The 24,532-nt window shown below is 41.3% G+C and overlaps 1 protein-coding gene across 2 annotated transcripts in view; it reads left to right on the top strand.

Moving 5' to 3' along the window:
• SRGAP1 (SLIT-ROBO Rho GTPase activating protein 1) overlaps positions 1–24,532 on the top strand; it is a 151,626-nt gene that overhangs the window by 113,281 nt on the left and 13,813 nt on the right. Inside the window, exons 11-17 of one of the 2 annotated variants that reach the window (XM_075428406.1) lie at positions 2,906–2,933; positions 6,105–6,138; positions 8,185–8,245; positions 8,408–8,485; positions 10,039–10,173; positions 20,325–20,430; positions 23,878–24,102. In XM_075428406.1, coding sequence (XP_075284521.1) covers positions 2,906–2,933; positions 6,105–6,138; positions 8,185–8,245; positions 8,408–8,485; positions 10,039–10,173; positions 20,325–20,430; positions 23,878–24,102 — 667 coding nt within the window. Of the gene's footprint in view, positions 1–2,905; positions 2,934–5,491; positions 5,595–6,104; positions 6,139–8,184; positions 8,246–8,407; positions 8,486–10,038; positions 10,174–20,324; positions 20,431–23,877; positions 24,103–24,532 lie in introns of both variants that reach the window. The other variant, XM_075428407.1, reaches the window with a different exon arrangement.

The raw sequence follows: 24,532 nt of genomic DNA, 5'->3' as shown, positions 1-24,532 counted from the left end.
CTGTTATTAATCAGATCTCTTCTTGCTTTTAATACAAAAGCCCAGATCCACAGATCCACTTGTGGAGGTGCCTAGAGAGCTGTTAACAGTTCAGTGACTATGACCCAAAGAAGGTCCCTGTCCAGGGAGTGACTGAGGTTGGGCGGAGGAAATAAACAACATTTTCTTGCAAGACTGGACTGTAGAAGATGATAGCTGGTTTTAGACAACTAATTACATTATGTTCTTTCTTGTTGAAGTTTTCATTTAATAGGATTTTTTTTTAATGTGTGCATTGAGTAGTTTATTCACGCAAAACATTGTGCAGCTGATGTTAGTCAAAAAAGAGGAAAATTTTCCTCCAAATGCTCACAGAAAATCTATTTGAAAAATAAATGTTTGTTGTTTGGAAGCCCAGTAAAATGCATAATCATCTACTGAAGAGAGAAGGATAAAAGGCGTCAGAATCTGTTCCCTAATGCATGTTGGAAAGAAATAGGGAAAGAACCGGATGAAAGGAAATGCAGAGAAAAACTTCTCAGCAGGGTGACCCAAGTGATAAATTGCCTTCAGGCTCTGGGCTGTTCTGTCATGCTCAGGCATGCTTGGACCGTTCTGCTGGAAGAGTTCCCTTCGACTCACCAGCTGTAACCCCAAGTACTTAATCTGTGTTGCCCACAGTGGTTTTGCACATCATTGTTCTCACGTCATCATAGCATAGCACATACAAATAGTACCGCAAACATACACGTTTGCATTCCAAGCTGATATTTGGAGGAAAAGCCATCATTCTTACAGGTTAAAAAGTTATGTACCCCCTTCTGTTGAGGCACGTCCTGCATTAAAATAGGAAGGAGGACCTGGATTCTGTACATTTCTTAAATGGAGATGGTTGAAAGGGTAGAATTACAGTGGAATTAAGAACATTATGGCTGTAGCTAGTACAGAAATGACTTTGTAGGAAGTGAACTGCTCCCCTGCTCCACTCAAACTGCCTTTTCCGGCAGCTTTAACGTCAGCAAGACAGCAGACAAATAATACAGGGTGCTGTATTTAGTAATGCAGGGGAGAATGGGGCAAGAGGGAGAGGATTGTCTGAACTGCAAGTTTTCCTTTGGCACCCTCTCTTGCTTTTATTCAAGCCTATACAGTGTAGAGGTGTAGGCTGAGTAAATCCAGATTCCAATCTGGTGTCCACGATGCTGACAGCATTTGGCTTCTGTTCCAGTTCATCACCTACCTACTACAGTCTGTTGCTGTTCATAGACACAGCAGATACATATTCATGATCTGCACAGGGGAGACAGATGAAGTGCTCTGTGCTGAGTCTGCATCTACAAATTTGGAAAAGTAAATGAGAAATACTCAAATGAACTTCATACTAAACATAGGAAGCACACTGGCATTTGTATTAATTCTGACCCAAGGCTCATCTATTGACTGAACAAAGCAAAGGGAAATGCAAGAAAGAGAATAAGCAGTTGTAAAAGAAATAGCCCCTGTGTCCCAGATAGTTTTTGCCCTAATCTGGTAAACATCAGAGATGTGTTTAAAATCCCCCAGACTTGGGATTTGTAACATCTTTTGTTTTACTAGCATTCAGTATTGAGATTCTTAGTCTGAGTGAACTTCCTTTGGTTACATGAGTAGGGAGAAGTCCCTGGCTTACCCTTTTTCTGTCATAGGTCATTTTACATACTTTGCTTTCATCCTTCTTTTTCATCTCTCTAAAATAGATGCCAGTAATCTTTACATGTCCATCAATACCAAATTTCAATTGCCATTGTGTATCTTGTTCCCTAACATAGTTAAACCCCTCTAAAGGGCTTCACAGTTTTGTCAGGACTTAATACAAAAGTATTTCAGTCATCTGCACAATATTCTGCCTCTTCAGCTGCTGTGATCTCCCTGAGACATTAATAAATGTATTATGTATTACATAAATGGTCCTAATGGGAAGACATGACTAAATTACTGTTATTCTTTTGTCGTGATAGAAAAAGACCATTTAATTCCACTCAGTTTCCCTTTTCTTCACTAGTTTTTGATCAATGAGAATATTTTGCCACTCAATTCATGGCTGTTTAGTTACTTTAGTCGTCTTTTGTGAAGAAACTTATCAGGGGCCTTTGAAAGTCTAAATAAATTACTTCAGATGATTCTTCTTTATCCAGTATTTTACTGACATGTTCAAAGAATTTTAATAAATTAGTAGGGCACAAATCTCCCTTTGGGAAAACTGGGCTGGTTGGAACTTGTCATACCATGACCTTCTACTGTTTCATTATTTTGCTTTTCATTATCATGAGCTGACACGGTCCACATGCCTGACTTACTGGTCTGTTGTTCTGCAAAGGTTATCCAGGAACCTCTCTAGAATACTGTGTTTGCTTCTTTACAATTCTCCACAGTTCTCTGTGGTGTTTCCCAGTGGCAGCGTGGTATTTTTTCTTGCAATACACAGACAAAAGAGAGGAAAGAGTCTTTTAATAGCAAGCCATTGGTGCCTAGAGCTCTGCATTTTTCAGCACTGAACAGGTTTAGGCACAAGGCACAAGGGGAGATGTAATCTAATCCTGACGCAGCTTTGTTTCCATACTGATTTATCCACTAAAACACATGCGCACAAACAATAGACGTTGTTTGGAGTTTTACTTCAAATTCTTTACAGTATCAAGTGACTCTCTAATCATATGGGCAGGCTTCTTAAAAGTTGTTCCGTAACATGGGTTGTGTTTGTATTTTAAATGCAGCTGTGGAGATGGTAGATAACTGCACTGTCCTATTTGTTTTGTAATTGTGTATCTTTTGCTGATATCATGAAAGTTAGGGTAAAAAGTAATTTGCCAAGCATAATTTAGATACAAAAAAAAAAATCTAACGAAAACATACAAATGATTGTTTCCTGTTTATTGAACTTTTCCAGGTCACAGGGCTGAATACATGACAACGAGGTAAGATATTTTTATTTCATATGCTATAGAGCTACAAATGTAATAAAATCTTAAAAATTACAACTTTTAGAATGAGTTCATAAGGGTATATAATGTTGTTGCTGTTGTTATACAAATTGTGTACAGGCCTCGTGTGTTTTAACGTTCAGCATTTCTGTTCCTGCATGCTGATGGATAAAGGTCGAGACTGTTCAGCATCCTCATTCTTGAGAGCTGCTTAGGCAGCAGCTGTCAAGGGTGGGACAAGTTGGGAGATCCTTGAAAATATTTCTGAATCGCACATCAAATTTGGAAGTTGCAGGGGGCTTTCTGGTGCTAGGAGAGAAATCCTCTTCAGTTGCTAGAGATACCCTGCCTCTCATGGTTTGTAATTCATTTGGTCAGGACACACAGTTCAGAAGAACCTGATACAGAGTTGAATTTAGGGGATAAGCTGTATCTTTGATAGCGTAGCTCTGGGCAGAAATACATTTCTCCCTCAGCATCCTCATGTTTGATACTTAAGTGGGTCTATATATTCACAGAAGAGATACAGGGATACAGCATTAGACGTCCTTGCTTTGTGCAGCACATACTTTCTGAGTTGCATAATGCCACTCCTGCGACGCAGCCTCCAGACATAGACACAGACAAGCGCTGCAGGCCCCCAGGGTATCAGACTGGGGGAGGGGGGGGGGGGGGGGGGGAGCAGTGGCAACTGTTTGGATTTGCAGCTGCCACTTGTGCGTCTCAATGCTACGGGCACCACCTTTCCTGTCTTAGTGACAGCAGGAATATCCAGCCCAGCTCTCCTGGTCTCACTCTTCCCTTCTCTTTCCATGCAGTACATCCTTGCTCAATGCCTTCTCTTTCTCCTTTTGCTTCCTGGACAGGAATGGCCTTGCTACCACCCCTCATCTTTGAACTGAAAAAAAAAAAAAAAAAAAAGGCTTATGCTCGTAGCTAAAAAGTTTGGATCCAGCTCTGGCTCTGCCAGACCACTTGGTTTTGTATAAGTTCTTTTAACTGGCCCCCATATTCCTGGGGATATCTCTACAGAATTCAGACCTGCCTTTCTCCCACCACTTCATGGTCCAATTTAGGTCTGTAAAGCTGGACTTACTCACTTCTTTCCTTACACAACCCCGGTGGAAAAGTGGTAACAAATCAGAGCATTCTTTCCAATTACTGGCATTAATTTTGAGACCTGTGGCTTTAACTCTGCCCCCAGATGCTACCAGGAATGCATGAAAGTCAGCAAGCTTATATCTAATAAGAAAAATGTTCTTTCCTGACTCCAAAGCAGGTGACTTATTAGGCTCACATCATCCTAAACTCCCTCCTCTGTAAGCAGCTGAAAGAAGATGATGAATTTAGGCAATGATTTTACCTTAGTAAAGTGGGGGAGCAGCTTGAAGCCATCTTACCTCCTGTCTTCTCACAGCTGGTCACTTAGAGAAAGAAACTCTAAGGGAGTAGGGCCTGCTCGTCCATTCCTTGGCACCAGTTCCCCCGCTCTGGCTGTGACCTGCCTGTTGCCCCAAGGTTCAGTTAAGTTTCTGGACTGTAAGACATGCAAACGGAAATGTTCTTCAAGGTCAAAGTTCAGTTGTAGAAGGGAAGAGGATATCTTTGAAGATGAGTTTAAAATAGCAGGTAGTACCCAAACAGACCCAAGTCCCACCACTTAATGTTCTATGTGTTATCATTCCTTACTCTTTCCCCAAAAACATTTGATTTTTTACCAATTCCTGAACCCTATAGAAATACTGGACTTGTGGTGCAGGAGAACTAGAGAAGCTGTTGGCGTGTAGCATGCCCTGACGTTCACAAAATAAATTGTGACCTAGAGAACAATATTTATTTCCTGTAGTCTCTTTCAGTTGTAGTCATCATATGTGTAACAGACTGGGTAAACATTCTGCAGACCAAACTTTTGTGTGTTTTTCCTTTTCTTTTTTTGCGTTATGCTACTTTTGTTTATTTGTTTCAAGTTGATTATATTCTTTTAATTCCTGTAGCTAATTTGCAAGATGTTTCTTTTCTTGTGTGGAGATGTTGATGGTTGGATGTGGAAGGCTAAACCTTCCTGGCTCCAGTTAAAAATGCGGACAGTTTGGTTTTGCAGCATCTTAGGAGTGTGCTGAGCAGCTTTAATTTGCATTTGAAGCTTCTCCAGCATGAAGCAACTTTTCTGCTTGATAAGAGGTGCTTCGAATGGCCTGTGTTCTGCTGTGGCTGGCAGGATGAATTCCAGCAGTTGTTGCCCATTTCATGCATGACCGCAAGAAAAAAGGGCATTCCAATTTGTGCGGTGTTTGGAATAAATGTATATGGTACAGCTGCAAAGCAGGGATTCATAAAGAATGTCAATATTTATGCGTAAGTGATGCATTTATAATGGGGGAGTTCTCCACAATTTAATCACTGTTACACTGAAATTCGGTGGAAAGTCTTTATTTGATAAGTACTGTGTTTATTTCTCCCTTTGTAATGTTCTATTGTTTTGCCATGAGCTTACGGATTTTATTGTGTGACTTAATTCTGCCTTGCTCAGTAATCATATTCCCTTCCCTTAGGCCTCCAAATCTTCCCCCTAAGCCCCAGAAACACAAGAAGCCCAGACCCCGATCACAGTGTAGTGCTAAGTTGTTTAATGGTGATTTGGAGTCATTCATCAAGGTACTGGCACGAGCCACCCCACTGGCTGATCTCAACACTTCGTACTATAATGGTCACCACCTCACGTAAGCTGAGGCAGATCATTATGTTTAAGTCTTTCCTGGGGCTCTTTTCTTTCCCGGTTGATCAATATAATACTTCCTGAAGTCAGAGGGAAAGAGGGGGATTCATTTCTCACGTTAGCCACCCTACAATTTTGTTAATCAAGTAGGGATAGTATTGGCAGCCTGGTTTTATTATGAAATTTAGCATCACGTAGAAGATAGGATGTAGTGGTGCATCCCACGACTTAGCACAATTTCCTGCTTGCCATTTTCATTACATTCAGTATTCAAAGTCTGTGGAGAAGCAGTATCACCCTGGGTTTGATAGACAGCTTTTGATTTCCTGTGACTTTAGGAATTTATTATATTGTGTGAAGTTGTGATCACCGCGATTCTGGATCTTGTGTCTTTGCTGTATTTACTATCTTCTTCTTTCTCATACTTTTATTTCTAATAATGCTTCTAGCCGAGGCCGAAGGAACTCTCACACGAGACATCAGGTATAGTTCTGGTGACAAGAGAACCATCTCCACCTCGCTCTCGGGTTGCGTTCATGCCCGGCTCGAAATTAGTTCTTTCAAAGACATGGAGGGAGAAGTTTGCATTAAGAAATGAGGGTACGAGTACAGCAGGCAAAACTGAACCAAAGCACAACTCTGGAGTGATTGTAGCCTTAAATGATGGATATTTCCTTATTCATTAACAAGCATCTGCCCATCACAGCCAATTAGTGCTTCTGGATACTAGCTAACAGAGCTAGAGGAAAGAAATCTTAGAAAAACACATAACAAAACATTTATAAATGCAGTGAATTAAATTTCTGACTTTGTGAACTGAGTTTGAATGTTACTGGGAATTTTTTTTCTTTCTCCACAGCATAACTAGCAGCAAATATTTTGAAGAACAAATTCTGTGCTCAGCGGCACCATACCAGTTTAGCTGTATTTGAACAGAGCTTTCAGCCACCCTCAGTACAACTATAGGGAAAACTGTTATTATTATGCAGGTGGTGCTGTGAGGTGCAAACACTTCCAGGAAATCATCACATGATGCGAGAGATTGATCTCACAAACTGTTTCTTGCTCAGGGATGAAAGTACGCAAAGCAGCAGAAACTCCCACAACAAAAAGCCCCTGGATTACAGAAGCACAGAGCAAATCAGGAGAAATGGTACCCCGCCATTTTCCGCCACAGAGAAGAGTTATGCTGCATGGCAGTGTGGGTGACAGGGCTTACTTGCAAGTGGAGAGTGCTACATAGTTAGTCTTTCAACAGGAAAGAAGAAAAGAAGGCTGGTAGCCTAATGACAGATTTGCCAGTGTAAGAGCTAACCTAGGAAAGCATCCCCGCCCAAAGACCATGCCATTCTTGATAGGGATGACTCATTTCAACAGACACAAAAAGGTTACAGCTAGTGAAATGCAGTATCGCACCTAATTGTTTTTTGTTACATTTTTGCATCATCAGAAATGATAATTAGTCCCAAACATACATTCACTGACTGCACACATCAGATTAAATTCAGCGCAGTGGTAGGGTCACTGTTCTTGACGTTTCACCAGCACAGATTGTTACTTCAAATTATTTTCCTGTCATTGGATCCCAAATCCAAAGATGCTAGTTTAGATTATTTCAGGGAATTACTTAACTACGAAGTTGTGTATGGTTCTGAACAGATTCTCCAAAACCAGGTATGAAAGTAATTTTTGTTTTGTTTTTTTTTTAATTTCTTACTGCAAACACGATGTTTTCTGAGGCTTTACATTCTTTGCATGGATCAGTGTACTAACAGAAGATACGGGTGCATGTTGTGCATGTTTTCTAATACTCTGCTTTTTCGGAGGGCCAGGCTGCTCAGTGGTGGTGAAGATCGCAGTGTTCCCGGGTGTAGCAACTGAACTGTTCCGTGGGGGGTTTTTTGTTCACCTGTTACTGAATCATGCCACAACTCAAACAGAAAATGCTCATCCAGACATTACTGATTCTTGGCTAGCCAGTCTTTGCTAGGCTTTAAATTAAAAGATAAGCCACAATTTAAAGAACATGATTAGCAGTACAGTCTTTTGCAAGCCCCGTGTTATTAGGTCCACTAGGACTTTCTCCACCAGGAAAAGAAAGGTAAGTTAAATGGATGCAGAGAGATCATCTTCATCATGAATCATTATTCTTAATAATAACCTTTTTAAAAGGCAAATTCAGCACTTTAACTCATTTTGCTTCAAAATCTATAACACATGCATGAGCTTAGATGTCACATACAGTGTTAGCCAGATCCAGTGGCAGAGGTAGAGAATGAAGTCTCTGAATTTCCCAATTCAGTGATTTTAATGAAGAACTGTAATCCTTTCTCCTCACTTGTTCCTTTCCCTCCCTCCCTAAAAGGGAAGAGAACTCTGTTAGAAATGATTTTTTTTCTTACGTGTTTTTTTGCCAGCACTGTATGGCCATCTGGATTGACCAAGAAAATGCATTTTCACATTCAGTCCAGAGTAGGGAGGTTTCCTCTTTCTGATCTACAGTTCACTCTTTTTGCTTTTGTTTTCCAGGATTCAGGACAAGTCATTCCTCTCATTGTGGAAAGCTGTATCAGATTTATCAATTTATATGGTAAGCTCTGAAACATGCTATGTCATTTCATTATTGCCCTGACTTTTTTGTGTATCTTTTGCATAATGCATTTACCACAACAGCTTTGTTTTTAAAACAGAGATTAAAAGAATTTTAAAACTTAGATTCATTTCTCACCACTGTCTCCTGTCTTTGCTGCAGGTCTTCAGCATCAGGGAATTTTTAGAGTGTCTGGTTCCCAGGTGGAAGTCAATGATATTAAAAATTCATTTGAGAGAGGTAATTGCATTTTCATTTATTCAAGCACCTTAATATCTAACATTTAAAGATCATTTAAATTCTAATTACTTTCTTGGCTATTTAAGCAGTTTGTATGCACTTTGTGTACTGCACCTAAAACTTTGCACCGTCATATACTTAAAGATTAAGTATAATGACGTGTACATGCTTTTCCCTGTTATGTCCTAGGAGCTTGAGGTTGGTTTTCATTTTGTTTACATGAGGCATATGACTCTTGAATCAACTGCAAACTTTAGTCTTTTGTTAATGATAAACTGCAAATAATAGTTTGTCTACATTTTATTTTAAAGATCCTCAGAAAGGAAAGGAAAGATTATAGTTTAATTAGATTCAAGAGACTACTTAACAGAAGTTGAGAACCCCGTTACTTGATCTTCTGCAATACGAGTGCTCAGCTTTCTGGTCTCTCTGCCAAAGTGGTGTCACGGTCAATGAGAATACGAGTTGTGAAAGGATCATTCCGTTTTCAATCACTATTTTCGTTCCCAAAGGAAACTTCAGCCCTAGAGGAGGAATGGCGGGAAGGACACCAGGAAGTGAAAACAGCTCTTTAGACATGAGTGGCTTCAAAACCCAACCTACAATTGCTCTGCTAGAGCAGCCACAATCCAGCAATCCCCTAATTGTGTTAGAACTACATTAGTTACAATTTTTTTTTTTTAATCTTACATTCTCTTTTCTTGGGTCTTAGAAGCTGTTTTTTTAATATCCAGAAAAACCTTTTGCAGATCATCTGCTAATGAGAAAACCCTTGGAGCAATAAGTCTTGTGACTAAAAGCATGAAAGAATACACACAGTGTTTTTCTTCTCATGATTAGTTATGATTAGTTATATATCTTGTTACAGCTGATCTCATCTCTGACAAGATACATGAAGCAGTTGTTTTTACATACTAAGTGAAGCCACGTCCTCCTATTCTCCAGCTTTTAAATCTGCATTATTGTTAACTGCTATTCCTAGGTACTGTTATTCTGGAAGATACATACATTTTGAAGTGTTTCAAAGTAATGATTAAGTCTTTAAAATTACATGTAGTTCGGTCATGGCTGAGGTTTCAGTTAGGGTTTCAGTTCCTATACAGTGTTTTCACAAAATGGTTGCGCATATTCCTGAATGTTTAAATTTTTCAGAATGAAGACAGATTGCCAATTTAAAGAGTTATGTAACTCAATTTACTTTATGTAAGCTCCTAAAGAATAGTCTGAGAAACCCTATTCAATTAAGATCATTTGGCTTTTTTTATTTTACTAACTGTAAGTCACAACATGTCCATAAATACCTAGTTGGAAGTTCAGGACCTAAGAGATCACTAGGTTATGTAATTTAAAGGAAGCTTAATTTAGGCTGATGGTTTTAGTTTAATCATAGCCTGGGATTTCTAAATCAGTGTTTATTATCTTACTTGAATGCTTGCATTGCCACCTCCCACACACTAAAAACAAAAAGCTTCCAAAATGTCATCACTTGCAAAAACGTTGCATGCAAGAATACTCCTGCGTGTGTATTTCATTCACTTTATTTACTTTTTAAGGTGAAAATCCTTTGGCAGACGACCAAAGCAACCATGACATTAACTCAGTTGCTGGAGTACTGAAGCTCTATTTCCGAGGGCTGGAAAATCCTGTCTTTCCTAAGGAAAGATTTAATGATCTTATTTCTTGTATCAGTAAGTAGAAATCTTTGTTTCTTTCTCAGTAGAATTTTACTTTCATATATACAGTAGCAGCCTGAAAAAAAAATCTAACTTCACAGATTTTTCTGAGACAATTTGTTTGCCATCTGTAACAGTCTGGGTCAGTTATTAGTCATACTCGCAGCTGTGGTTGTTCCCTTTTTCCAGTGGGATTAGTGTACAGTACAACTCTTTGTTTAATAGGGCAGGAAGCATATCTTTTGGTATACAAGAGATAGTTAAATTTAAACGCATTATTATTTTCCTCTGTGCACTGGGGCAGGCAGAAGAGGATGAAGTCATGACCTTGCAAACAGATTATGTTACTTCCCACAAAGGTTTTCATGCCCCGCAGCTTGGAGTCAGTGCTGGTGCATTAGTAACTAACTGCTCGACATTGTGTGGTTCTGGACCTTTATTGTGCTCAGCTTAAAACCCCTGATCCACCCAGCAGAAAAACCCTTCAGCGCGAGAACGGAGGGGAGGAGATGAGTGTAGTCTGCGGAAGAGCCTGGTCTGCCTTCCAAAACATAGGTTGTGATGGGGAGCCTTGGAGGAGCATTGCATGGATGTTCATAGCCAGACACAGAGAGATTGTAGTAATTTAGGAAGTTCTCAGTGGATGAGTGAATTGCTCTGGCATGCACAAAACCTCTTCCAATTCACAGATCCCTGCAGATGTTGGGGGAGGGGGGGGAGCGAGGCCAAGCCAACCATCAGTAAGCTTACTGTTCCCTGTGGGTCCATTAGAAGTGGTAGGATGTGCTAGCTTTGTGGAAGAATTTCCTCCGTTCAATCCTTCCTTTATAACTTGCCTGTTTCAGCTGAATGGAGAAAGAGGCAGTTTCACAGGTAACCAGGGCCAGTCCTTTGGGATATTAATTAGGGCAGGCTCTCTCCAAACTCTGTTATTTTGGCACAGGCGTCTCAGCCCAGCAGGCAGGACCGCAGATTGATGTGTGCGCAGTGTCCTGGGCTGGCCATCAGATGGGCTTTTCTGCTCCCTGCCGGGGCAGCTCAACGTGTGTGGTTTCCTTCCACACATAGGGAGGATTGCAGTAATTCAGCCTGGAGGTTACAAATACGTGGATTGCTGTGACCAGGTCTATGTGCAATATGTTGTTTTTTTGTGGGGTTTTCTGCAGCTGTTGCTATTTACAGACTTAATGGTACTGAAGAGTCCTGAAGGACCTCAAAACCACAGTTTAGCTCTGATCCCTGATGCTGAGGTGGACACTGTCTCTTTAGGAAGCATAATCTTGGTTCTGCCTGAGTTCAGCTTTAGCTAACTGTGGTGGCACAGCCCAGAAATTGTCTGCGAGTCATAGAAACTGAAATCTAAAAAGGGATTGTATTGACTGAGTGATTTGGTGCATGACAGGGATGATGGAACTTTACCCAATAATCCTGAGCTGCTTTCCATAACTTCTGGATGAATTAAAGCACGTCTGCTGGAAAAATTTATGGATTTAATGGCTTCAATTGACAGAAAATCGACCACATTCTTGGATAAGCTGTTCAAATGATTAATCACTTTCATCATTAAATGTTTGTACCAGATTTCCTTTTCAAAAGTTCTGCTGTCAGATTCTGCCCATTGGATCTCTTTATGACTTTATTATTTTGACTAAGCATTGAGAAAAATATAAATGGTAGTTCTTATATGTGGAGATGGTATTGCACTCTGCTGCGTTGAAGAGCTTTATATAGAATTGTAAAATACCAAAAATTAGCATTCAGCTTACAGGGATTATACAAGTGAGTGCTTAGAAGATGCAAAAATACTTGCCCAAAACAACCTTTTAAACGTGTTCCAAGAAGAGGAACCTGGACGATTTCAAAGCGTTTCTGTTCACCATTGAAGCTTCTGAAGAGAGGGTGGGCTATTCGGAAAGAAGTGTAGAAGTTCAATGGACGGAGTATGTGTGCATGGCACCTGCACAGGTGGGAGAAATTCACCAACATCTCAGAGCATCGCTATCTGAGAGGGATCCAGTTCAGTTATCCCAAGATGGTCTTTTTTTATTAAGATCTTCAAGAAAAATTCCAATGTATACTAGATCCCTAGTGTTAGGCCCTGGTTTTCTTAGAGGATGTCCAACTATTGCATGTTCAAGGTAGGCAGCGGATTATTTTCTTGTGAAAGAGTTGACAGCCTTTTTTTTTTAAATAATAGTATCATCCAGTAGAGCTGAAATCCATAACAACCAATACCTTGGAACAAAGTCACTGCTTTTCATAGCCACATATTAAAATGGGACAGTTACTGGGAAAGAGGTGTTGCCACCTGCCTGGTTTAGATTGGCTGTTCTCTGAGACTGTCATAAATGTGGATTACCATCTCTACGACAGCTTGTCAAAATGAAGTGTAATGACTGAGTAGTTCTGCTAGCTTTGACTTCTGCTATTGCTGTTACAAAAGAAAACAGAGGATTTTCTTACTGATAATGTGTTGTAGGAGTCCCAGCTCTGTTTCTGGCAGGTTTTGGAGGAAGCCAGGGAAGGATGATTTTGTTGTTTGGTTTGGTTTCCACGAGGTCATCGTTAGGGGCACTCGGAAATGGCACATCAGTGCCTTCCTTCAGCAGAGGGAGGAGAGGTACGTTTGGAACATGGCAGGACAAAAGGGGTTTTCTCTTTGAGCGCATTGGGGTGAGTTTGCTTTGTGTTGTCACAGTGGGGCGTTTGAACGTGTTGTGAGGAGAGAAAGAAACAGCTCTTGTGCCTTGCGCCCACAGCCAGCCCCAGAACCGCGCGCTGGGAACAGCGGGCTCTGTGCCTGCACCTTCTGATTGTCTGAGAAGCCTGAGGTGGAGTGTTTTTACAGCTGTGTACCTAGTGTCTGCACTCTGTTAAGTGGTCCATCACTTCCAGGGAATAAGATGCTGCTTTTTTGTTTTTTGGGTTTTTTTTTTGTTTGTTTGAAAACAACAAGCATTTCAGAATATACTGCCTGTCAGTGTAAATAGCACCTACATGGCATGTACTGTCAAAAACTGTGGATCTCAAAGACCCTGTCCATTGCTATCTTTTAACCTTAACACTTTGTATGTCTTGCAAAAATGAAGGCAGCCTAGGGAAGATTTTTCTCCCACTTCAGACTATGAAACTGTCATAGTTGAATTAGTTTCTTCTTCTGTGCTTATGTGGCCTCACATATTAAGTATGTTGGTCTTCATGTTAATAGGAGCAGGGCCAGACTCCCTTTGCTCTGTGAGAACACACGTTACTGTAACTTCTTTATATCATGATTGATATGTAAAGTCCAGAGAGCTTTCACATTTTTAATTAAGAGGGTTTAAATATTCTTAATTCATATTGCATTCACTGTCTGATAAACAGCAAGGAAAGAAATAAACATTAAGTTGTTTTCAAGTAGTTTTTCAAGATGTCAGTGTGTTTTTTTTAATCATCAGCAGAAATTGTAATAAAAGAGGGGAGGGAGAAAGCAGATTCAAAAAGTTAATGCTCACATAAAACTGTAAAAGGGCAGAATGTCACACATTTTATATGGAAATTTAATGTTTCCAGTGAAAAACCCCTTGAAACTGAAGTACTTAGTTATGGATGTCAAGCGTGATTGAGGCTACAGCTGCAAAATGAACCTTTCCTCAGTATAGCCACTGAGGAATTCCTTTGCATTTATGCATATATTTCCAAATGAAATAGAGCATTGTGATTTAGTGCTTTCTCTTGTGCAAATACAGTGGAAACAGTGCAAAACGGCTGTGACTTTTAGGGTGATTTGTATTAATTAGACTTAGGAGAACAATGTTTTTCTGTTTGAGCTTATGAACTGTTTTAGATAAAATTTGGGCCAAATTATGACTTCTCCAGAGCAGGCATGAAAGGTAGGACAGAATGTAAAGAATCCATCTTATTATGGACCATGATTCTGCATTCTCAGAAAAACGAGTGGCTGCTATTGCTCCCAGCAGCACTTGGCAATCTGGAGGGTAAATTAAGGTCGGGAGGAGGGGAGGAAAGTTGCACTGCACTTCTTTTCTGCCCCTTTGTAGAAACATGTTGGGCTAAACACAAGCAAAATATTTGTAACAGGAGTCACATGGAGGCAGAGGATACTGAAGTTGTGCTTAGGGCTGGCCGTAATTCACCTTCACTGCTGGTGTGAGTTCTTACACACGTGAATTACAGTTCACTTTTACATACATAGCTGTGCAATGCAGCAGCAGACCCCCTCAGCTACCCAGACTGCTTAGCTTCTGCTCGGGTCATTATCATTCTTGTTGGTTTCATCTCCCTTGCCTTAAATTTGATATACTAAGATGCCAGGGTGGATGAAAACATACATCTTTTTTCCTTCTGATTTTCATCATTTCAGTCCCTTGCTGCCAGCAGTGCCCGTTCACCTAAAGGCATAAATGTTATGAACAGAAATTATTTTATTGCTTTTCCAGACTATGGCCCATTACTTAAAAAGTAAAAAAACTATATTCTGAATTGTCAACTCTTCCTGAAAAAGTTTCAACAAAATGACAACTGTTTCCTTCCCTAAGTGAAAGTGGAGACCGTTGTGTTTGTCCTCCTGTAATGCCTTCTTAAATAGATCTGAAAGAGCTGTAAGTGGCATTGCTGGGTTAATATATATGTATCTTTGAGTTGGATTGGACTCATCTACCAAAGCAGAGAGAGGCACAAATTGTTAACTTCAGCACTAATACATATTCATGTAGATGAGTTGTCAGCTGCAAATTGACCATAAAAATTACATCTACAAGTGTAACTGTTCCATTTGACATTCAGCAGGTGTGTAAAATACGCATTAGACATCCACTCTGTTACTAGTAGGCACCACACCAAGTGGAAGTAGCGAGTGACCCACACACAGAGATACCACATTGGATTTTTTCCTTCAAAACAGTGGTCCTAAAGGAGAGAGATGTCTTACATTGCCGTTGTTTGCTTTCTTCTTCCTTTGTGCTACCGTTGCCTGGGAAATATGCTTAGCTTGCACAGCACTGGCTGTTAGCGTAGCACAGTTCATTCATTGCTGACACCAGGTTTCTCCTTCCACGTGTTTTGATCAGTAATAGCTTCCCTTTGCCAAATGTTTGCAAGTCTTTTGTTACTACGGGCCCATGGAGGCGGTCTGTTAACATGGGGTGGTAGAACATACATAATCCAGAACTCATGTTTCTGAGGTCTGACTGCTCCCAGGCTGAATCTTCTCCTCGTTGCATAATGATGTCTCACCACCAGTGCAGGCAAGGCCATGTGTAGAGCCAAGACCAGGAAAAGTACAGTGCTTCTGTAGTATTTTTAACTAAACCAAATTGTTAAAGGCATGTAGCTGTCCAGCTGGCCTAAAAGATTTCAGAACTACCAGCAACTGCTCTCTTGCAAAAAGTCTTTTTTTCATCACCAAAGAGCTGCATTTATATATTTGAATATTTATGGCCTTTTACATGCTCCACTACTTCAGGATTATTGCTTAATTAAACTTCAATTTACATTTTCTTAATGTTATTCAGGATGAATGTATCCCTGTCTTCATTTGTAGTTTAGTTTTATTTTATTTGTATTTGGGGGGCTTGTGTTAGTAAGTGTGTTTTCTCCCCTCTCAGATTTCCTTTACTTTTCTGAGGCAAATGTTCACTTTTGACCTGTTTTACTTTAGAGTCTGACTTGGCAAAAATCTCATCATGAGTCACCAGGTGGTTAAAAGGTGTCATTTCTCATGGAAGAGAAAAGTGGTCATTCGTTGAGTCTGTATGTCGCTGCAGTAAGCAAAGGTGACACCACCTCCCAAGAATAGGTTCCAGGGTTCTTGGAGGCTGAAGATCACAGCTTTTAAGGCTTGAGTAGCTAGGATTTATGCCCATCCCGTGCTATTGAGAACTGGCTGAGAAAGAGGCAGCTAGCTGAGAAATAATTCTTTCATTTATGCAATGACATTAATCGCAGCTGGATTCATTCATCCAGTTCAAGGACAAGGAGCGTTTGCAGAGGAAGTCCATGGGAGATCAATAAATAAATCTTTTCCAAGAGCAATGTGAGATTGCACCTCAGCAGATTTTCTTGTGGAGGTTGTGATCTGCTTCTTTGGAGGATTTTATGAACAGGCTGGACAGGTGTGTCTCTGAGGTGATTAAGGTGAAGTCAAAGGGTGAGATTATAGGCTTAAATGACCTCTGAAGAGTCCTCTGAGCTCTGTGTTTTCCATTTTTTGTAGCTTGTGGAGGCTTCTTAGATCCCAAACACCTCTCATGCTTACATGCCTAGAGAATTTTATGGATACACAGAAAACCAAGCTCCATGTATTATTAGGGTGCTTTGCTCCATTATTGTCTGATAAAAATACGTTAATAGTTCTGGGCACAGGTACCTGGCTCTTCTACAGAGTGCTGTAGTCCTGAAGCCCCAGAAGCTGGCCTCTTTCCCTTCTCTCGCTTCACCCCACAAATGTCTCCTGTGCTCTGGGCTGCACTGTAGCTCCACTTGGACAGGAGCACAGTGTTCCCACACCAAACACCTTCTCATCTGGCTGCCAGGAAACTCTCCTGCTCGGGGGTTTGCCCTGTGGCTGAGACGGATCTGCAAGGCAGGTGGGTTAGGCCAGAGCGCCAAAGGTTTTACTCTGCTCCGAGAGCTAGAAAATAATAACCGTTTCTGTTTGTGATATTTACCTGACGGTAGTCCTGACATGTGGTTGATATTCATGTGTCCTTCACGCAGATCTCCTGTCCCTCCCTCACTCCACAGTCAGAAAAAACTTGTTACTTCCCAGTGTGCTTGGCCTTGCCAGAGGCTTGTCCTGTTGCTTGTGTTTGGGAATATGAGTCTCATCGTATCATTAGAGTAATGAACCAGTTTTCAAATCCCCTGATGTCTATTTCTGCTTGGCAGCTAATTGCATTATTAGGACAAGTCATGTAATATCAGTACTTCAGTTTTCTTAGCTGAGAAATGGATAATACCTCACCGGGTGCTGAGGTAGGGCTAATTACAGTTCCTGAAAATCAGACTAATGAAAAGAGGGCCTCCAACAGAGGTGCTGTGAGAGGGGAGACACAGCCAGCTTTCTGCAATGTTGGGGTTGTCAGTGGTTCCCCGCAGCAGCCAGCTAGTAGTTTGGACGGCCGTTCTGCCCCGAGGCTCTCTTCAGCAAAGCCAGTGGAGGCAAAGCAATGCTTTCTCTTCCCTCTGCATGGGAAGCAGCAGAGCTGCAAGTTCTTTCTGCCTGGATGCAGAAAGATCGCTCTATATTCATTCCATCTTTCCTGTGTACCCAAACACTCATGTGCTACATACACAGAAGCAACAATGAAATTTGGCTCCTCATTTAAAAGCAGCACACAAATACATGACATTTTTACCTACCTCCTTTAAATCAAATCAGTGCTGAGAAAGAAAAAGAAGCCTTGCGAAGTAACGTGCATGGAAAGCACACGAATTTAGCACTTGGCAATAGTTTGGGTTTTCAATAAAGGAGCTTTCATGGAGACTGGGACTGGGTTACCGGGAAGGTATTGGAAATACACACACCTCATTCCAGCATATATAGCTTGTAACTGCTTCAGTATAGAAGTGACCTTCTAGTACTTAATACTAAGTGCTCCGAGTAGGGCAGCTGGGATAGCTCAACACGTGGCCATACAGCCAGTCTCTCTGGACCTGCTCCGCCGTGTCTGTGCTGCCTAGTGGGACCCGTTCCTGGCTCACACATCCTGTGAACCAGGTCTGAGAACTCCTTGAAAGAGTTGTGGTTGGCACAGACCACAAGCACATTGGAGACTGTGATAACTGCTGTGTGCCAGCTGCCTGCCCGTGTTCACGACTGTGCCCCATCCTGGTCTAGCTCACTAGTTCAGACAGAGCTATTGCATAAGCGTAGGCAGCACACTGCTGGAAGGAGCCTCTGGACCCTCCTGGGAGCCCGGCCAGTGCATTCCCTGGGTCTGATTTGAGTTTAGCGATGGCTAAACCTGGTCCAGGGCTGGTCTCCAGTACCGGCTGGAAGAGGCAGATCTGCAGCACAGGCATTAGCTGGGAAAGGCTGTAACGCAGAAGGCAAGCCCCAGTGCTGCGTCACAGCTTCCCTCCAGCTTCCCATATCCAGGGCGGAAAGGCTGGAGAGGAGCTGTGCCACAGCAGTGCTGCGGAGGTGGGAGTGCTGAAAGACGTAACCAAAGCGCCTTTGGGCCTTCCTCCCTCCACCCCGCTCTGCAGAAAAGGTACAGGCAGTCTTCTTCCACTGAGAGTGGCTTGATTTAGGCCTTAAAACTGGTGTCTGTAGGGCATGCAGAGCAGCAGTGTGGCACTACAGTGCGGAAGTGGAGGTACGGAGCACTGGTGTCTCCGAGATGCGGTATGCACTGGAAAGGGAGAGGAGAATTGTGGTTGCTCTGCAAATCCTCACTGTGCAAGCAGCTCCCAGGCTTAGCACATCCCTGCCATGGACTCCGATTCTTCGCCAGTAATCAGAAATACTTCTTCTGGATTCATGCAGTCCGCATTTAACAGAAACATAAAAATAAATTTCAGGTCCCATATGCCACTTGAGAAAGTGTAATGGCTTGAACTGATTTTCAGCTATAGTTCGGGTTCAGTGTGACTTATTAGGTTATAAATTGCACAACTTGTCAGCAGTCCTTTTCCCTACGGGCTCTGTGGCAGCTCACTGGGGCCACCGTTCCAGCCTCTAGCTGCTCTGCTAGGGAATAGGTTTTTACCTCCTGCAGAAGTTTTGCTTTGCTGCTGCCGCAGTGGATACCAGAGTCCAAATGGACTTCTTTCATGCAAGCGGTCATGGCCTGTTCTTCTTCTGCAGAAACTCTCAAGCAGCAAAGTTTTACCCCATCCCAGAATCTTCTGTTCCCCAGCACACTGGTGATGCTGAGCAAGTGGAATCTCCTGTAAATGCAGATGTGAGAAGAGGTTTTCCCCCCTGGTTTACTACACTGGCATTTCCTAGTGAACTATAGTACTTCTGCTTGGTTAACAGAAGTCTTGCTGTCAACATGCTCCGCTTATGCTTAGTTCTTGGTACCAAAATACTAATTACTAGACACCAGTTCTACTAAGAAACATAAGCCAACGCACATTTTGCATCTACAAATAAATGCTGATTGGTAGAAATAGCCATACCAAAGAGCACAAACAGACACCAGGAACTGTTTACAGTTAGCATGTTTTTATGTAAGTAATTATTTTAAATGTGTACTGTTAAATACCACATTTTGTGGTACAAATGGCTTTTCAGCTGTTGGAATCAGCTCCTGTTTCTCATTTCCAAATTTTGTAATATCCATTTCAGTGCCACTGGACAGTATTTCTCATGTAGTCTGCTAAGACTTCCCCTAGATATTGTTAATTGCAGCATTCTTTCTTGGCTGACATAAAAAGCATTGCTGAAATTTTAGGTTGTTTCTAGCAGTGTCATTTACACAGAAAACACACTGAGTGAAAAACTGAGATATTATTTATTTTGAAAAACAATTTATGCTTTTATCCCATCACTACCCCACTTGCAGCCACATAATCTTTCTGACCAACATAGAAGATAATGCAGCCTTGTTGTAAGACATTAGGAACTGATACCTTTATTAAGCTGACCATGTTTTGCTCACTTCAGAAGGATTTTGGTGGACTGCTATAAAATCATTTGGGAAAATACATGTGATCTTTGTGCTTGTTGCTTACAAACCATAAAACATAAGGCCTGTCTCCTACTTTGCTATCTAGAGAGTAGGGATTTGGTTAAGAAAATTTACCAGAGAAACTCGGTGATTATGTCGAATTGTATCGGATATTATATCCGATATGAACATTCAAATAAAGAGAATGAATCTGTATCTGAAACTGATGGCAAACATGTCTCCTTAGTTTCCTCAAGTTATTTATGTACTGATACTGTGGTTTTGTGAGCTGTCTAGCTCAGCAAGTGGCCAGAGTTTGACTTAAGCAGAGTTGTGACTTCTTATGTTTAAAGATAGTACTTTTAAACTGTGTGGTTTTAATGAGAGGGAGAAGGACTTCTAGATCTTATTTTTCTAATAGGCCAAAATGAGAAGATATTGGCTAGGGACATGTGATGGTAAAGAGCAGAAGTAAACTGAGTAAACTGAATGCTATTTTAGACCATCATATGAAAGGGAAATTAAAATACTTTCTTCTGTTTGCAGGAATAGACAATCTCTATGAGAGGGCTCTTCACATCCGCAAACTCCTCCTTACTTTGCCCAGGTCGGTCCTTATAGTGATGAGATACCTCTTCGCCTTCCTCAACCAGTAAGTGCTTTATAATTCCCCAATTACATATTGTATCTTTGTCTGCCTTCCTCTGCTGGTAAATGAAGTTCTTTGGGTTTACTCATGCTCTAGGTAGAATTTACATTTAAGATCCATTTAACACAAAAGATTATTTTCTAATTGGCAATGAAAATAGAAGGAAAACACCGGTTTTCATTTCAATTTAAATTCCATTTGTCCAAAACTCAGCAAGGTTGTAATAATACAGATGAAAGTGTTGTCTGAAATGGGGAGTGTGGGCTACACCATTAAAGCTGATAACAAAATCAGCTGATAAAAAAACCCAAGCAAATACATACTGTTACTACATTAAAAGTAGTTTACATAATTTAAAAGTAAAAAAGTTTTTTCTTTATCTCAAGCTGATTTTAATCTCCTGATGGGAAAAGTTAACAGTATATTCAAGCAGCACAGATGTTACAAGCTACCTGTTTGATGCTAGGCACTGCCAGGGTGAAACTTTGTGTTGCTACTTCTATTTTCTGGTAATTGGGCTGCCAGTAGAGAGAACATACATCCCCTGCGTATGCTTTGATATGAAGTAGCTTGGTTCTCACATCACAAAAGACAGGCAGCTGCTGGAAGGAGGGCTGCTTGAGAACGGGAAAGTGGTGTTCGTGTCTTCATCATCCCAGAAAAATTTCTTCATTCTCAAACAGAAAATAAGAGATGGGTCGGGCGATGGCACTGTGTTTCTCCCTCCAGTCCTGCACAGCTCTCTTTGGCATTGCTGACCCCAATATTTTCACTGAAAACCTTGTTTCTTGTGCACTTTGCCCTGGTTCTGTCTTTTCTCTTTCTGCTGCCATATTGTCTGTTTCCTGTTATATATGGTTTCATACTGCTTTTTTCCTCTTTTTTTCCTGAATTTGCCCTCTGCTGATTTATTCTGTCTTTGTGACCTTCCCCATTTCATCCACCCTGTCTGTTCCTATAGAAACAGCGTCTTTGGAGCCAGGTTATGTGTGCGTGCCTGTATTTACAGCTGCTCCCATTTCCTTTCTTCTGGTAATTTCTGAACCACTTTCAAGCAACGTTTAAAAGAGGCACAGAGATCGGAAGTTTTATGAAAATAACCATTCATTTGAAACATGAATTCATCCTCCAAAAGTGACACTGTGTAAACGTCTCAAAGGCTTATCTCACAACTTCTCCTCTGCTTAGACATACAGATTAACCAGAGAGGTTGTGCTTGTCACATGGTTGTGTTAGCTACATCTGTGCTCTCCACAGGAATGCAATTCTGAAAGCAGGCTAAATCCCTTACTGCCTGCAAATTGCTCCTGGTGCATCCACAAGAAGAACATTCCCATAGTTTGACTTTCTGCAATTCTAGTTCTGATTTTTGTGTTTGCAATTATGCCTATTTGGCCACATGAAGTCATTTGACTTCATGGCAGACCTCATCTGGTCTAGCCTCCTGCTCAAACCTTCTAAAGTTAGATCAAGTTGCTCAAGGCTTTGTCTAGTCAAGAACCTCAAAGGTCAGAGAATCCACAGCCTCTCTGGGCAGTCAGTCCCAGTGCTTGGTCACTCTTACAGTGAAGAATTTTTTTCCTGCTTCCAGTTGGAATATCCCTTGCTGTGACTTGTGTCTGTTGCCTCCCATCCCTTTGCTCTGCACCTGTGTCTGATTCACTCTTGTTTGTACTTTTGATAGTAGAAGATTGCAGCTAGATTCTCCAATAGCCTTCTCTTCTAAAGGCTGCACAAACCCAGTTCTCTTCACTTAATAACCCATATACTCCAGCTCCACAGCCATCTCAGTGGTCCATTTCTGAACTTGTGCCAGTTTGTCATTCTCTCAAAACTAGACACAGTACCTCATGTGCAGCTTCACGAGCACCAAGTGGAAGAGGAATAATGAATTCCCTTGACCTGCTGGCTTTGCTCTTTCTAATATAGCCACATGTAACTAGCCTTCTTTGCAGGAGGACACAATGCTGAATCACGTCCAACTTCTTGTTCGAGAAGTGCTCTTCCCAGTGCTTTTCCTTGGGAGCTGCTACTCAACAGTCAGCTTCAGACTGTAATAATACGTGGGATTATTCCATCCCATGAGCAGGACTTTGCATTCATCCTGGTTGAACTTGATGAAATCCCCATTCCTCCATTCCTCCATCTTGTCAAGGTCCTTCTAAATGGTAACCCTGACCGTTAGCGTATCTACTGCTTCCCTACAGTGTGGCATCATCTGTACGTTGGCTGAGTGTGCACTCCATCCCTTTGTCTAGGTCATTCATGAAGATGTTGAACAGTGTCAGCCCCAGTATTGGGCCCTGAGGAGCACTGCATGTTACCGGCCACCAGCAGAACTTCACGTGTTTCACAATGATAGTTATGATCTTTTTTACACATCCTTGCACACATGTAAATGCTGAACCAGCTTATAAACCAGTAGAACAAGACGTCTCCAATTAACACAAGGACATGATAATAAATCACGGCACAAGAAAGGGGAGAACGTGATTAGTTTTACAAGATAGTTATGAGGGGAGTCATTTAGAAGGTTTGCCTCTTCAGTTTGTACATGGAAAACACTCTCTAAAATTCCCTTTCTAAAGGGAATATGATGTTGTTTCTAAAAACAACCAGACATCATAATTATTATGCTGCTTCAGACTGCAGAACAGCACTGAAGTAACAGGCATCCCAGCGCTTCAGGTTCGGTTTAACTGGGCCTGCACAGAACCACTGAAAAGCCAGCATTTCCACTAGAAATGTCAATACTTTTAAACAAGGGAATAAATAGCAACTTTTCATTCAAAACCAAAACTGAAAACTAGTAATGTTGCATTTTCTGGAGGAAAAGGAGAGCTTGCAAAAGTTGATTAGTAAGAACAATCAAAGCCTTTTGTTTGGTCGCTTCCAAAATGAAACTCTTGTGGAAGTTTGTGGGCAGAATTCAAGGTGCTCGGGGATTTTAGGTGGTATGGTAAAAACAGAAACCAGAAGTCACAAGAGCTTTTGCAAGATCCAGGAGCTTGGTTGCCTCCAGAAGACAATTCAGTCTGCCTGAATTACTTAGCCAGTTGATGGGAGAGATGCATCAAGGTCTAAGGAGAAATAATAGGTGTGTATACCCACTTTGGATCCCGTCCACTTGGGCCTCCAAGGATAAGCACTGATGGGATAGCAGCAGCAGCAGTTGATGCAGTTACATTAGCCCATTAGGTCAGCGTACACTGAACACAGTAGTGTGGGAACACATACATATACCTACATATGTGTGCTATAAATTCACTTTATAATGTATGTAGCCTATTGAAGAAATCCCCTTTTTGTTTTGTTACTTTATGTGGGATTAAGTGTCAAGGAGAACAGGAAATCTCTAAGTTGTGATGGAAAATAAAGTTTCTCCAGTTTTCAGAATAAGGTTAGTCGCGGTGGAAAAGTCAATTTTTCTTGATTTTTCTGTTATAACAGCCTTTCGCAGTACAGTGATGAGAACATGATGGATCCGTACAACCTGGCCATTTGTTTCGGGCCAACCCTGATGCCCGTTCCAGACATACAAGACCAGGTGTCTTGTCAGGCACATGTGAATGAGATAATCAAAACTATCATCATCCATCATGAGGCTATTTTTCCAGATGCTAAAGAACTTGATGGACCAGTATATGAAAAATGCATGGCTGGAGATGACTACTGGTAAGTCAGAATATTACCTTTCTATCTGCTTAACGGAATCGTTAGGCTGGTTGTCTGGATAAACCCTGTGATGCAGAATTACTTTCACACACAATAGAAGTATGAAGATAAATGAGAAGAGCATTTAGGTTCATATAGTAAAGTGAAAAAACATGAAGCACAGGCAATTATGATGATGTTCCCCACAACATTTTGTGGAGGCAGCTACCCTTGTGCTCAGCCAGACGCAGCCAGAATTCCAGGTGTGGTGTGCAGAGCACACAGCCAGGTAGGAAACTGGCTCTCTGGCTGTGAACCACCTTAACAAATTTCAGCTTATGATGCCTTCCTCCTGCTCCTTTCCTCTCTTAGCAAAACACACACACTTTTTATAAATGAAAGGATTGGAAGGTTCTGGGAACTTCTTAATGACTGAAGATGTTGTTTGAAG

The sequence above is a fragment of the Opisthocomus hoazin genome, chromosome 8 (genome assembly GCF_030867145.1).
Source record: "Opisthocomus hoazin isolate bOpiHoa1 chromosome 8, bOpiHoa1.hap1, whole genome shotgun sequence".
Taxonomy (NCBI): Eukaryota; Metazoa; Chordata; class Aves; order Opisthocomiformes; family Opisthocomidae; genus Opisthocomus; species Opisthocomus hoazin.
This window is presented reverse-complemented; position numbering and strand designations above follow the sequence as displayed.